Source organism: Cydia pomonella, chromosome 17 (assembly GCF_033807575.1).
Source record: "Cydia pomonella isolate Wapato2018A chromosome 17, ilCydPomo1, whole genome shotgun sequence".
Lineage (NCBI taxonomy): Eukaryota > Metazoa > Arthropoda > Insecta > Lepidoptera > Tortricidae > Cydia > Cydia pomonella.
The window spans coordinates 13,864,930-13,881,035 of NC_084719.1; the positions used below are offsets into that span (position 1 = coordinate 13,864,930).

General features: G+C 38.2%; 1 protein-coding gene across 2 annotated transcripts; it reads left to right on the forward strand.

Annotated features, from left to right (window-relative positions):
* Positions 1-1,757: 1,757 nt before the first annotated feature.
* On the forward strand, positions 1,758-15,179 carry LOC133527236 (proteoglycan 4-like). 2 transcript variants are annotated; one of them, XM_061864148.1, is made up of 8 exons: positions 1,758-1,779; positions 2,405-3,375; positions 5,287-5,571; positions 6,190-6,579; positions 7,161-7,445; positions 7,916-8,305; positions 13,614-13,898; positions 14,934-15,179. In XM_061864148.1, the coding sequence occupies exons 1-8, from the start codon at positions 1,773-1,775 to the stop codon at positions 15,051-15,053; spliced, it is 2,733 nt and encodes a 910-aa protein (XP_061720132.1). In that variant the 5' UTR covers positions 1,758-1,772; the 3' UTR covers positions 15,054-15,179. The 2 variants fall into 2 exon arrangements, with proteins under 2 accessions (XP_061720132.1, XP_061720133.1); XM_061864149.1 differs by lacking the exon at positions 13,614-13,898 and having other exon boundaries at positions 1,758-1,791.
* The last annotated feature ends 927 nt before the right edge of the window (positions 15,180-16,106 follow it).

Below are 16,106 nucleotides of genomic sequence, written 5' to 3' on the forward strand. Positions count from 1 at the left end.
TTATTTGCGATTTTCCTTTAAAACTTTAATGTCTGTCAGTAGGTATCTATGTCTGAACCAAGTCACCTAGTACCAGCGTCGCAGCCATAAAGGCGTTTTTTACTGAGCTATTTTATTACCTAATACAAAAACATATCCCATCAAAAACATTTTCATATAAAATGTTGCCAAGACAAAACAATAAGGCTCGCACTGTCAAAAAGTTATCAGATCTCTTGTAGAGCCAAGCTTCTAACTCTACAAGCCCGAACTTTATGTAAGTTGCTTATGACAATCTTCCATGATCCATCCCCCAAATTTAAAGGGTTGGGGGTGATTGCCCCCAGATTTTCACAACAATTGCCATTATCTGTATAACAAGACTGATTTTAGAAAACTTTGTATGAGATTTTAGTCCCTAAATGCGGCCAAGAATACACCTTTAAAATCTGTCAGGTTACTCATTCCCACGGTGTATATTCAATATTCACAAACATATTTAAAGGACAGCCGTGGTATGCTACGGTCGTCATAAGCTTTAAGGTAAAAGTAAATGATTAGTTCAGAAGTGAATGATTAGATAAGATTAGATAAGTTTTAGAGCTCGATTTTCAGTAGTCTGGTTTAAGTTTTTGAACTTATTTTTTATTTATATCATTTTGGGGTTATTATTTCGTGATTAATTATTTACATTCATTTTACATTATTTTTGTGCGAGGGCGCCTTAAGCAGCAGCGCACCCAAAGCACCTAATACCTACGTCAGGCTACGCCCGATGCTTTTACCATGGTCGTGACAAATACTATTAAGTACTTATTAAGTTCAAGACTATTTTGGCATGAGGGCGCTGAGAGCACCCGGTAGGCGAACGCGCGCGGCGCGCCACGTACGTCGGGCTATGTCCGACTTTTTTAAAATGAAGGCGCCGACGGCACCCGGAATTAGATGGCGCGCAGAGGGTGCTGTGTTTAATTTGATGTGACGTCATATAACACATAACCAGCGGACAATCGTGTAAGCTCGGCGGTGGCTCCGAACGCCGCACTCCGACAGCGTTGGACCGCCCCTGGGCTATAATCGCGAAAATTAAAGTCGTCAGTTGCGGACATTTTTCTCTGTCACTCTAATTACGTCTTAGTGAGAGTAAAAGAGAAATAACCCCGCCTTTTGCGAATTTCGTTTTTTCGGTAGGCCCCCACGCCTAGCGCGCCGTTCGTTCCCGCGGTGCATTGGTGCGTTTCGTGTCGCGATTTGAAAAATGTTGAATTCTTAATTTTATATATTTTTAATGCCGTGTTTGCCGCCCCCTCTCATGTGCCGCCCGAGGCCATGGCCCCCCTAGCCCCCCCCCCCCTCGCTACGCCACTGTGCTCCAAACCCTTATAATATTTAAAAACTCGAAAAAAATAAAACGGTCGGGCATATTAGCTATGAAAAAAAAAACAACTAACTGTGTAAACATATTTTCAATAATGTTAATATGCAGAGAGGAAAATGGGGAATACATCAGACCTAATGTGAAGAAAATAGATGTACCTTCTTCAATGTTTGCAGTAGCCACCCTAAATCTTCTCATGCCATCTCCTCGTTGTTTACAATGCGTTTGCTCCATTTCGGAACCGCATAGTAATTTCAATTAGGTACCTAACTTGTCAAGCGCTGATATCATCGCTGAACTACATATAAATCTTATAATCGTCAAGTACCCACTTACGGAGAAACCCATATAAAACATCCGGTCTCAAATCACATCAAGTTTGTTTCTATTAACAAACCAGACCAACGAACGAAAAATGAAGGGTAAATATAAGTGTAAATATTCTAATTGTTTACGATATTATTAGGGTATACCAAATCAATTTCTATTAACAAACTTCCAAATTTCCAAGACTTAATTCCCCGATTTGTGAAATACGTCCGGGCAGATCTAGATTTTATTCTTTATTGAACAATTAGAGCTATTGTCAGGCATATTCTGGCGAATTTAATCGATATGGATCGATCAAATATTAAAGAGGTACTCATAGAAACTTATAGTGATTTCGGAGATAAAGTAACCCATGCATTATACTGCAATTTTTCTCTCGGAAAGCGGCGCGGCGTTTGATGAAATGGAGATGCTGATTTTCATTTTGATCTAGACTGAAAGATAAGCCAGATTTATATATTTATTTTTCGGTGTCGGTCACAAACTATAATACTAGACTATATTTTATACTTTATATTTTGTACTATAGTGTATAAGCTATTAATACAAAAAAGAACTTAAAGTATGATTGTGACCAAATTTCTCTATTTCATCCAAGAATGTTACAAACCAAAAAACTGATTGTTACAAAAAAGGAAAGTAAGTTCAAAAGATAAAGTTTTTCATATAGAAAATACATAATGGGCAACTAACTTGATATTTGCATCAACTTTCTAGCCGTCATAGCAGCCTTATTAGTGGCTGTGGTGGCCGCAGTGGCCGACGAGTCATGTCCGTCCGACTGGTGGGCGCGTGAAAAACTGCTGGTCCATGAAGACTGCCACAAATTTTATATGTGCACATATGGCAAACCAGTAGAGATGACTTGCTGCTGCGACCTTTACTTCAACGTTGAAAGCGGACAATGTGACTGGCAGTATAATGTAGACTGTGGTGATAGAAATAGTCCAGGAGATGCGCTCACAATTGAGGTAGAAACGGATCCCACCGCCACTGACCTTACAACTGCTGACTCCACAACCCCTGCACCTACGACAACAGAACCCACTACTTCAGAATCCACAACCCCTGAACCTTCGACAACGGACAACGTTACTTCAGAACCCACGACCACCGAGCCTACAACCCCTGAACCTACGATAACTGAACCCACCAATCCAGAACCCACAACCCCTACGATAACGGAGCCAACCACTCCAGAACCCCCAACCCCTACGACAACGGAGGCAACCACTCCAGAACCCCCAACCCCTACGACGTCAGAGCCCACCACTCTAGAACCCCCAACCCCTACAACAACGGAGCTTACTACTCCAGAATCCCAAACCCCTACGACAACGGAGCCTACCACTCCAGAACCCCCGACCCCTACGACAACGGAGACCACCACACCAGAACCCGCAACCCCTACGACAACAGAGCCCACCACTCCAGAACCCCCAACGCCTACGACAATGGAACCCACTACTCTGGAACCTGCTAACACCGAACCCACAACCCCTGAACCTTCCGCCGCGAAACCCACAACACCTGCGCCTGGGTTCCTCGAGAACGGTTGCCCCGTGGACCCCCACATACACTGGCTACTGCCTGTGGAGGGAGACTGCAACGGGTTCTACTACTGCGTATGGGGAGAACTGGTCCTGAGGGCCTGCCCGCCCACCCTACACTTCAATACGGAACTCCAAGTAAGCTTTGCTATGGTGCACAGACTGGGGTCCTAAAAGTTGGCCAAAAATATTTTGTAGCCTTAATGACTTTCTAACAATATTTTATTTTAATTTTAACTTGGAAAAGGTAAAAAACTGGTCAAGAGCATGTCGGGCTATGCTCAGTGTAGGGTTCCGTAATTACCCGACTGTCAAAAAACACTTTTTTTGCAAAAATGCAAAAACTACTCAACCGATCATATTCGCTATAGTTTTCCATGAATGTCTTTACTAAGTTTTAGTTTCACGATTTGTTCCATATTTTTTGGACCCATGGTTCAAAAGTTAGAAGGGGAAAGTAGCAGCGAATGTGCCTACGAAGAAAAAAATCACCAAAAATAGGGGGGTGTATTGGGGTGGCTGTTATTTGCTGAAATACATACTATAAGGTCTACTTTATAACGAACAATTGCAATTTTGACTAAGCTGCTAAGATATGGTGAGAAACATATTAAAACTTCCTTTGATCTTGCAAAATGTGTTTTAATAGCAGGTTTTTTGGTGCTCATATTTCAAGGGTATAAATCAAGATAAACAATAGATTAACTTGTTACATTTAAGTGCTAAATAAAGTACATACCTGGGTCTCCACAATCCAGAGTGAAAACCAACACAATGCCGAAATTAGTTTTTGATCGCAACCGGTTTCGTACAAGGCAGAAATAGTTTTCGATCGCATCTGGTTACGAAGCTCTGGTTGCGTACGCGGCCGAAGGGCTCAGCAAACGCTAACTTTCGGCTGAATCACGTGTTCGATAGCCGTAACGTGATGTATTTTTTGTTATTATTTGGAGCGGTTATACTAGTTTTAAGAAACACTGTCTTGAAGAGGGTAGAACTAAAATAATAAAAGTGATTTTGGACGACTTTTAGGGCCAAATACCAGTCCGTAATGGTGGCTGAAATGGCCATCAGATCTTTTGACACACGCTTCAACATATATACACGCCTTGAACGGCGTATATATATGAATCATAGCGAATTATTTATCTAGAGTCAGTTCCAGATAAGTTGGCAGCGATTTTGACAGCACAGACAGTACAAGTATTATTTTAAACGTCAAACTTCTATGAAATTATGACGTTTACTTAACACTTGCACAGGCTGGGCTATCAAAATCTCTGCCAACTTATCTTGGTCTGACTCTATCCAGTTTTTGTTTTTTGAAGTATAAACTTCTTTAGCGGCGCTGTGCACTTTTTGTGATGGGGAAAAAATGTTAAACTCGCGTCAGGGTCACGTGACCGTCAGATTGAAAATTCGTGATACGGACATCATGGTAACGTGCAAATTGAATGCCATCGAAGCCTGATGGTTACTTTTTAAAAATCGTATCTCATTCAAGTGTGACATTTTTTTTCTTCACAATCAAAGTGCTGTCATAACGGTTAAAGAGGTTTAATCTTTGTTAATTGTGTTGTATTGTATCTTTATGTTGTTGGGTGTCCAAGATACTAATTTTTTTTCCTTACCATAAAGTTAAATAACAGAAAAGAAGCGTGATTGTTTTACTTAATATAATGGTGAACGATTCATTAACATTTACTGATTGTGTAGGCTGTAGTCCAGCTCACGTCTCATGAATTACTTAAATTATTTACGTAGGTATATTAGAAAATTATCACTTTTTATAAAACTGCTACTCAATTTCTCCAAAAATTCAAGTTTTCACTTCTGCCGGCACTCCCGGAATGCAACCCGATTTTTTTAAATGACGAACTAGAGGTCTTATAAAATAATCATGAAAGTTTTTAAAGACAACTAATAGGGATCAAGTCGCGGGGCTTAAGTTAAGCTATTTAATGGATTAATCAAAGAGTACAATGATAAATAGAAGAAAATTAACATTGGATTTGTGGTGATTGTATCGAATTCTTTCATTATTTCCAGGTCTGCGACTGGCCCGCAAACGCTGGCTGCAACTCTTCTGTACCTACAACACAACCCACCACTCCTGAACCTAATGTCACTACGCCCACAACCCCTACACCAAATACCACCGCGAAACCCACAACACCCACGTCTGCGTTCCTCGAGAATGGTTGTCCTACAAACCCCCACATCCACTGGCTGCTACCTGTGGAGGGAGACTGCAACGGGTTCTACTACTGCGTGTGGGGAGAACTGGTCTTGAGGGCCTGCCCGCCCGCTCTACACTTCAATAAGGAACTCCAGGTATGGTGGTTGAAATGGTCATCTGCTATATTTTTAATAGTCATGTTTAACATTATTATTTAGGGCTGTTACTAACACTGATATGGGTTAATATGCCTGATTGCATTAAATTGCGATATGCATTCAATGATTATTTAATTTTAAATTAATTTATATTGACCCACGCTTCGCCTTACTCCTGTCTACAGCCTATTATCAATCACAAGGAATTATTTATCGAGCAGCATCACCTGAGACAAAAGTGCATACTCACTGCACTTGCTTACCCTACTAATTCGAGTTCGAAAAAAATATAAACTTTGAAAGGCTTTATTATCTCTCGGACACTATTATGTCTGTAGACTATAGAGACAATTGAGTCTACATTAAAAAGGCTCCGAAAAGGTAAGGTAAAAGGTGGGGTCATCATAAAGTCGTCTTTAAATATATATTCCTGAAACATTATAGAACCTCACTTAGAAAGAGTTTTTGTAATTCCACCCCAAAAGGAAAATGAGGTCGAAAGTTTTTAACGACTGCTAAGATGTAAAGGTAGCCAGAAGCTGAAATATAATTATGAATTAATCGACGATAAATTGGATTTTATGTGTACTTAAGTATTTCGTACATTATTTCTAGGTCTGCGATTGGCCCGCAAATGCTGGTTGCAACTCTTCTGTACCTACAACAACAAAACCTACCACACCAGAACCTACGACCACTGAACTTACGACAATGGAACCCACTACTCCAGAACCTACTACCACTGAACCTACGACAACGAGACCCACCACTCCAGAACCTACAACCACTGAACCTACAACCACCAAGCCCACAACCCCTGAACCTACCACCGCGAAACCCACAACACCCGCTCCCGGATTCCTCGAGAATGGTTGCCCCGTGGACCCCCACATACACTGGTTACTGCCTGTAGACGGAGACTGCAACGGGTTCTACTACTGCGTGTGGGGAGAACTGGTCCTGAGGGCCTGCCCACCCACCCTTCACTTCAATAAAAATCTCCAGGTACCTACACTTTAAGGTGGAACTGAAATTACCGTTAGCTCTTTTTACCCTCATTTCACCTTGAGCAACATGTATATTTATTAATTACATATTAATTCAATTCCTTTCAATAGTTTTTTGTCAACAGCGCCTTAGTGCGTGCGTATAATATATAAGTTTGCTATTTTTTTTCTTTACTTTATAGTTTTATACAATAATGGTTACTTCGTAAACTATTATAAGTATTATTATTTTCCGCGTGTACATTTTATAACTTGAAGTAGACACCTCCATTTTTAGTTGCATCAGTTTATTCAGGCTATCAGACATTTCCTATCTATCTTCTTAATATATATTTTTAACACAGTTGTGTACAGCCTAACTTAACTGAAGTCTTGAAGGTAGGATAGGATCATTAGGACCTTAGTTAACTAGAGTTAACTCAAAGATTGAAATAAAATTGGGTTGGTAGTTTTAATTACTAGTAACAATACTGCGGGGGAAATCTAATTTACGAATCAATCATTGATTAACGAGATTCCATGTAAATGAATAGGGCTTTAAAAAAAAGTGCGCTTAAGTAATTCGTAAATTATTCCTAGGTCTGCGACTGGCCCAGAGACGCTGGTTGCAACTCTTCTGTGCCTACGACAACAAAACCTACTACTCCAGAACCTAATGCCACTACACCCACAACCCCTAAAGATAACACCGTCAAACCCACACCACCCTCGTCTGGGTTCCTCGAGAACGGTTGCCCTACGAACCCCCATATCCACTGGCTGCTGCCTGTGGAGGGAGATTGCAACGGGTTCTACTACTGTGTATGGGGAGAACTGGTCCTGAGGGCCTGCCCGCCCACCCTGCACTTCAATAAAGAACTCCAGGTAAGCCTTGTAATGGTGGTTAAAATGGTCATCAGCTACATTGACTCACGCTTCGCCTTAATCCTGTCTATATCAATCATAAAGAATCATTCATCGATCCATGACGTGGTACGTGAGGTCTAGAACTCACTTAGCCACTAGTATTAAATTATAAATTATCTTTTATAACTTGAAGTAGACACCGCTTGACATTTTCAATAAAAGTGGGATCATCATTAGGCCGTCTCTATTTCCGAAATATATGTATTAATAATAACACAATTTGAAATATATATCCCTAAAACATTGTAGAACTTCATTTACAAAAGGTTTTTGATATCTCACCCCAAGAGGAGTGAAAATGCGGTCGAAAGTATTTAACGACTGCTAAGATGTAAAGGCAGCCAGAAGTTGAAATATAATTATAAGTTAATCGATGATACCTAAATTAGATTTGATATCTACTTAAGTATTTCGTATATTTTTTCTAGGTTTGCGACTGGCCCGCAAATGCTGGTTGCAACTCTTCTGTACCTTCGACAACAAAACCCACCACTCCGGAACCTACAACCACTGAACTTACGACAACGGAACCCACCACTCCAGAACCTACTACCACTGAACCTACGACAACGAAACCCACCACTCCAGAACCTACTACCATTGAACCTACAACCACCCAGCCCACAACCCCTGAACCTACCACCGCGAAACCCACAACACCCGCTCCCGGTTTCCTCGAGAATGGTTGCCCCGTGGACCCCCACATACACTGGCTACTGCCTGTGGAGGGAGACTGCAACGGGTTCTACTACTGCGTGTGGGGAGAACTGGTCCTGAGGGCCTGCCCACCCACCCTTCACTTCAATAAAAATCTCCAGGTACACTTTAAGGTGGAACTGAAATTATCGTTAGTTTTACCCTCATTTCACCTTGAGCGACATGTATATTTATTAATGACAAATTCATTCAATTTCGTTCAATAGCTTTTTGTGACCAGCGTCTTAGTGCGTGCCTATGATATATAAGTTTGCCTAAACTTTTTTTTTTACTTCATAGTTTTATACAATAATTGTTACTTTGTAAATAAACTATTATAGTATATTACTATAGAGAACGGGAAACGAGGGGTTGCAGGCCAAGTAGATAGGCCGAGCGTAGCGAGCGATTTGTATAGTGCTTTTCTCAAACTTGCAATGAAATAATTTTAAAAAATAGGATGATGATTATGATTGTTATTATTACTTTCGGGTTATTAATAGGGGAACGAAAATTTGATTATTTTAACGCTACGACTAACGGTTTAAGAGATACAGCCCTATAAATATTTCTGCATGACTGAAAAAAAAACTTTATGGGGCTGTATCTCCTAAACCGTGCGTCGTATCGCAAAAATAATTATTTTTGTTCCCAATTGAAACCCTAACAAACACAAAAAGAAAAAAAAAACATAATGGCAAAATTTTGCTTATAGGTTTTTTATGGTTGAATGCCAAGACGTGCCATAATTTGACGTCTTAAAACAAAAGAAGGTTGCCTTACAGGCCTATAGGTGTATAAGGCTGTATGAAATTCCTGTACATATCATCTTCATTCATCGCACCTGATATGTAGGTAGTATTTCCGGACCTAATGTGAAGCAAGTTATGTCAACATTTCTAATGAGAAATACTCAGCGTCAATATGCGAATCAAACTTTGTAATTCTTTGGTACTTTCTAAAGGACCATGCGTCAAAATGAACCCAAAACCAACAAACACGAGAGTTGAGCTTTTAAATAGTTATTTAAATCTAATTCATTTATTTCTATATGCAACAAGCGGAATTCCATTGCAGAAATGAGATATTTATATTTTAGTCAAAATGTCATCACCCTTATTAGTGCACCCCCATAGAGTCCTTCGCTGGGCGAGCGCGGCGAATGGTTTGCCGCGCTCGCAGCGGTGCGCAAACATCTACCCTGCAGCTGCTTTACTTACTTGGACTCTATTGCGTAGGTAATTAGTGTGATGACGTTTTGACGTTAAAATACAAATATCTAAGTTCTGCAATGGAATTCCGCTTGGTGCCCATAGAATTAAATGAAGTAGATTTAAAGACCTATTTAATGTGTTGGTTTTGGGGCCAAGCTCCATACAAAATTGCCCATAGTCCTTTGATTATGCAGACATAGTCTATGGTCCACGTCTACTAGCCCGCACTGACAGTATAGTACAGAGAGTGCAGAATACATGTGCTCGTTATTGTTTCGGAATTCCACCGCGAGAGCATGAGACACCTTATTTAAACTCAGCGGGTATTCTCAAAATGGCACTTCGTAGAGAACTACACCTGTCATCTTTTTTGTTTGGAGTTTTTAAAACCTCCGAGCCAGAATATCAGTACGATAATTTCACATGGCGCGCAAGCAGCTCGAGCTTGTATGGCATCAGATCTGTTTGTAACGAACACGTCAACGTACTGTTGCATTTCGAGGTAGCTTCAAATATACAGCAACGAAATGCTGGAATAATATACCTCCACCCCTCAAAAACTTAAATACAGTAAGTAGTTTTAAATTGCGGATTAAACAACATCTTATAGCAATACAAATCACGCTACCTCCTGGTACTAGAGCCACGCCGTCATATTTATAATGATAATATTGATAATATTTATGCACCTCATGTCTTTATTTATTTATTTTTACCTTTTTAAGTATATTTAATCGCATATATATATATATATATATATATATAAATATTATAAGACATTATTACACAAATTGACTAAGTCCCACAATAAGCTCAACAAGGCTTGCGTTGAGAATACTTAGACAACGATATATATAATATATAAATATTTATAAATACTTAAATACATAGAAAACACCCATGACTCAGGAACAAATATCCATGCTCATCACACGAATAAATGCCCTTACCAGGATTTGAACCCGGGCCCGGGACCATCAGCTTCGTAGGCAGGGTCACTACCCACTAGGCCAAACCGGTCGTCGGTCGGTATATATTACATAATATGTTATCTTATCAATCTTATAAGTTAATATACTTTAATTTTCATTTCAGCTCACACCACACTAGTATTTGTTATGTCCAAATTATAATACATATAGTCTACACTCATACATAATAACATAACTCTAAGCCATTTAGTTTCCGACTAACAGCGAGTAAGGGATATATCAAGGGTCTGCCTGAAAACCAGCGTTGTAGTAAATACACTACAACATTATTCTGAGGCAAGCTCCTTTTTAACACTCATGAATATTTCTCCCTAAGATATACAACTCAGTTTCTTAGTTTTTAAGTCTAAATTCAAGGCTCATTTGAGTCATTTGTATTAGATGTCGTGGCTGTTAACTCTGCCATTTCAAAAAAATTCTATGTCTATGTCTAAATCTTCCGCGTCTGCGTTGCGTAGGGTAGTTTAGCCGGTTTTCGGCCAGTTAAGCTAAATTTTGAATAAGGATGGATTTTGTGAATACTAGACTCGACTAATCTTAGATATTACGTTACTTGTTGACTAAAAATATGATCTAGTTGTAATTTTTTAATTAAAATACGCCATATTAGATATAGTTATTTTATAAAAATAAGGAATATCAAAATGTGGCTATTTAGCTGGTTTTCGGCCTTTTTTTTTGATTTACGGCCGCTCACCCACCGGTTCTCGGCCACTGTTATATAATTTTTTTAAATGAATCTTATTTCATAGTCAGTAAGCTTTCTTTTTCAATAAAATAAAAAATATTTGAACCAAGAAGTGTATTAGAACTACAAGGAACATTGTAAGGAACTTTTACGTAGGTAGGTACTTAATTTTTATTTTATCAATATATTCTTAACTATGTCGGTGGCAAACAAGCATACCGAATGTGTAATGGCTGCATACGGCCCGTCTGATAGAAAGGAGTAAGCGGTAACCGTAGGCTATGAACGCCATAACATTAAGGACATTACTTGCGTGTTGATGACCCTTAAAAAAATGAGATCAATGTACGAGTTGTTTGTTCAATGTGAGATAAATTTGTAAACAAGTCTTAAAACTTAATAGGAACTTTTCTTAAAACACAAAAAAAACAACATTACATATTAAAATAATGAAAAATCTTCGTTGCTGCTACTCAAAACCTCATCATCCTTATGAATCCTCTCGTGTGTTAAGTTTTCTTCTTCTCCGACTTTAGATTGTGTATTTTCTTTATGTAAACCGCTGTATTCCTTTTCAACTTGTTCAATTTCATCAGCAGTGCTGCTTCTTTTTTTGTGCATGATTCAGCCTTATTCCTTACAGGGTTACTTATAGACTGTAAACAAAAACATATTTTTATATAAAAAGTTATCACTTTCTATTATTTAATCAAAACCATTTGCTACAAATAGTACATTATAGTAAATATTATTACATGGTTACTCGTTGCTATATCTTCACTTGTCTTACATTACTTTAATAAATTTATTAATTTAAATACTATATTTTGATACTAGCAACCTTATGTTTGTAGGAACAAACACAAAAATGCCCTTTTCCAGCCACTTGGTAAAACAGGGCCGGTAGTAAAAAAATAATAGTTTAATTTTCGGCCGCTTTGGATTTTAGGGGTCGATAACTAAATGCGAAAAAAATATTTTTCGGCCGCTCAATTAAAGAGGGCCGACAATAAACAATGTGCCTGTCAATTACCGGCCACACTGTCACCGGTGGCCGAAAACTCACTTTTCGAAATCTAATTTTCGGCCATGTTTTAATCAGTTTATGTATAAATCTCTTCATGAATTTCATAAAAAAAAATTTGACGTTGAACTTAAGAATAAATTAAAAATTAACTTGAATACAGAATGTCTAGATTTAATCTCTTTTCTTTCGGTTTATTTTTAAGGGCCGAAAACTAATTGCGTAGATTTGTTTTTCGGCTGTCAAAAATTACCAAGGCCGAAAAGTAGCTCCTCATTATTCTGTTCCCGGCCGCCAATCACGAAATAATTGAAAGCGGATTTTGATCAAGTATTTGTTTATACATATGTGGCCGACTGCTAACTACGTTAATCAACTTTTATTCAAATCCACATCGAAAACAATATTTCTCACATCTGCTTTTATTTTCAATCAAATGTACTCAATTAACTATCACGGCCTCCAAGTCCGTTCTCGGCCGGGCGGCCGAGAAGAAAAAATGTTTGTAAAATTGCATTTAGTTCTCCGGCCACCAAGTTTTAATATATTATACCTAATATTTTATGAATTTTAGTCAAAATAACATTAATTCAACTAATCTGCAACGCCCCTAAATACAATTTATGTTATCAAAACTAAAGAAACAACATATTAACTTACCTCAAAAAAAATATCGATTTCAATTTTTTTCACAAATTTGCGACACATCCACACTGCCTAAATTTTGCCGATTTACTGACGAGCCAATCAAAACATTATTAAGCAGACAGTTGTAGGAGGTGTAGGTGTCAAGTGAATTTACTGGATTATAGTGTTTTTTTTCATAAGTCGGGTAAAGATTTCTTGTTATTACCATTTTACTACGTAATGGCCGAAAACCAGAGGTGGCCGGCAAACCGGCTAAACTACCCTACGTACCTTTTATAACTTGAACTGGACACCATGATTTTTAGTTCAACATGATCAGTTTATTTATTACTTTAATAAAATTATTGTTACATATTGTTTATTCAAGCTATCACACATCACCTTACCTAGCTATCCTCATAATATATTTTTCTCAAACTTGCTATGAAATGTTGACATGACTTACGTCAAATTAGGTCCGGAAATACTACATATCAGGTGCGATGAGTGAAAACGATATTGTAAAGGAATTTCATACTGCCTTACACACCTAGGACTGTAAAGAAACCTACTTTTGTTTTTTAACGTCAAATTGTGACACGTCTTGGCATTCAACCATCAACAAATATAGGTACGGTACGGTGATCTGTTGTGCATATTCGTTGCGAAGCAACGGCGGTGGCGCATCACGAAGGCGCGCGGACTCACGCGCGTAAAGCACCGCTGGTAGAGTGGGGAGCTGAGTAGTTCGCCACAAAACAAATTGACTACATTTTTTTGTTTTAATTGCAAGTATAGATGATTGGTACTTGATACAAAAATATATGAATTACTCATTGTAGAAATAGTTTTGAAGCGTGCTTCAATCATTCGTAAAATTTTCAGGTCTGCGATTGGCCCGCAAATGCTGGTTGCAACTCCTCTGCACCCACTACAGTAAAACCTACCACTCCGGTACAAAATAACACTGAGCCCTCAACGCCTGAACCTACAACCGTAGAACCCGTAACACCCGAGGCCGGATTCCTCGAAAACGGTTGCCCCGTGGACCCCCACATCCACTGGCTGCTACCTGTGGAGGGAGACTGCAACGGGTTCTACTACTGTGTGTGGGGAGAGCTGGTTCTGAGAGCCTGCCCGCCCACCCTGCACTTCAATAGAAAAATTCAAGTAAACTATTTTTTTAGAATAAATAACAGTAGCGTAGCTAAGCGTGGGCGAATGGGGTCCTGGCCCGCGGCCTCGCACTTAAAGGGAGGCCTACCTTATTATTACCTTGGGAAAACACATTGAAAAGGGCCTCACAGATTAGACACGACTAGATTAGATCACGCTCCGCCACTGCTAAATAATATTGATATTTTAGTAGACACGAAAGTAATAGTTGCTTGTTCATTTCTAAATCGTAATATTAATATAAGTATACAATCGTAATAAAATTAATAAATACTACTTCCTGGACTTCCAAACTGAAAGACTTCAATTCTCAGTACTTAAGAGGAAAGGGGGCGGCCGCTTCTCCATACAAACGTAGTCCTCATTTTCCTCTCTGGATATTGACATTATGGAAAATATTTTTGCATAATTTGATATATATTAACCATAGCTATGCCCCTACGTTTGCCCTTTTTAGATTTTATGATTATTGTAAAAATTAGGAGTGAAAAACAGATTTAATACAATTTTTTAAATGCACCTAAGTCTTGTAATAATTAAAAATTCGAAAAAATCAAACCTAGGGGCATAGCTGTGGTCGATATACAACCAATTGTGTCAAAATATTTTCAATAATGTTAATATCCAGATAAATGAGGACTACGTTTGTATGAAAAGGCGATTTCGTGCGGGATCTCAACTTTCGTCTTAAGGAGAAAAATAGCAACCGACATATTTCCCATTTGCGCTTTAAATAGTTAATGAAAACATCATTGACGATCCTTTTCAGGTGAAAATTTCCATTTATTAATTGTTGCTATCTGGATTAAGATGTTATTTTTAGTCATTATTAGAATTTATTTTTGACAATCACAATATCGATTCATATAAATTGACATGAATGTAATTTGTAATGCAATCGTATGTTGTGTAATAAATAAATCTAAATCTAAATCATCGTGAGGAAAGGTTCTTCTTTAGGTTAGAAGGGGATCCTGTGTTGGCTCATATAACTCATCTAGTGTAAACCAACTTACTGGTTTTTTGCAGGTTTGTGACTGGCCCACCGAAGCTGGTTGCATCACATCGCTTAACAAACACAACATGGGGCAATACTCTAAACTTTTTGCTACAGAACTTTTCAGAGGCATAACAAATTCAAGAATCTAGATGCATAATTTCGGAAGCGACAGTCGTTTTTAGCAACAACCAACATTCTTGGAGAAAACAATTTTTTTTTACATTAATTAAATGAATTATTAAATTTCATAATAAATACCACGGATTAGGAGAGGATGTTGTTTTTGATTTACCTCGTAGATGTTGTAACGTGTTCTTGTTCGACGGAGTGACATATTCTGTTGTTCCCTTATCTAACAGGTATAGGTTACCAGAAATCCCGGTAAGCTTAAAGTTGCTTCTTATAGACCAGTAAAAACAAAAAAGTTTTTCTTGGGAAATTGTACTAAATTCTATAACAAAATTTAGAGGAATTTTGTTCTAGAATTTGTAAGCTCACGGATGCCAATTTTTAAACCGTTGTAAAATAAGCACTAATTGCTAGAGTTAAGGACTATATCACAGATCGGGGTACATATATGGAAAATGTACATAAGTGACAAATCAAGTAACGGTTAAATAATTAAAATTGATTAATTTTTATTTTTTGCTATGTATACCAACTATGTATTTTTTTTATTGATAATGGCTAGGCATTTGATGTATGTTTGTGATTGTTTAATTTAATTTGAATTCTGTACAAATGTTCTTTTTTGACATTCATGGGTGCATTATGTTAATGGCTAAATTGATGAAGAATAAAGAAATTGAATTGAATTCGCTGTAGATGATGCCTTTCACTTTCACAGATTTTTTTCAGTTCTAACTTGAGCATCATCGCACAACTGGTTAAGTCACTGTGATGATCCACGAGGGATATTTTAGTTGAGCAGTGGGTGTGTGTTAAAGACTCAACCTTTAGTTTTAAACAAAATTGAAATACCAAGTGCCTCTTACTACATTACTTTGTTCTTTTCTGTTCACTGAACTGGATCAGGGATATGATAAAATCACTAATTTACGAGTTGATGTTTCATCATAAATCATAATATCCCTAAACTTACAGCAGCAGCGGCATCGGTAGAGAAAGGCAGATTTGCGGCACAGCCTACATTTTCCCGTACCATGTCCTGACTTTATAGGTCCCTATAGATCTGGAATATA

What these genes read in the sequence shown, in the direction of transcription:
- LOC133527236 (XM_061864148.1), top strand. An exon ending in ACTTCAATACGGAACTCCAA is followed by an intron (nt 3,376 to 5,286) that starts GTAAGCTTTGCT and finishes CATTATTTCCAG; the next exon opens with GTCTGCGACTGGCCCGCAAA. An exon ending in ACTTCAATAAGGAACTCCAG is followed by an intron (nt 5,572 to 6,189) that starts GTATGGTGGTTG and finishes CATTATTTCTAG; the next exon opens with GTCTGCGATTGGCCCGCAAA.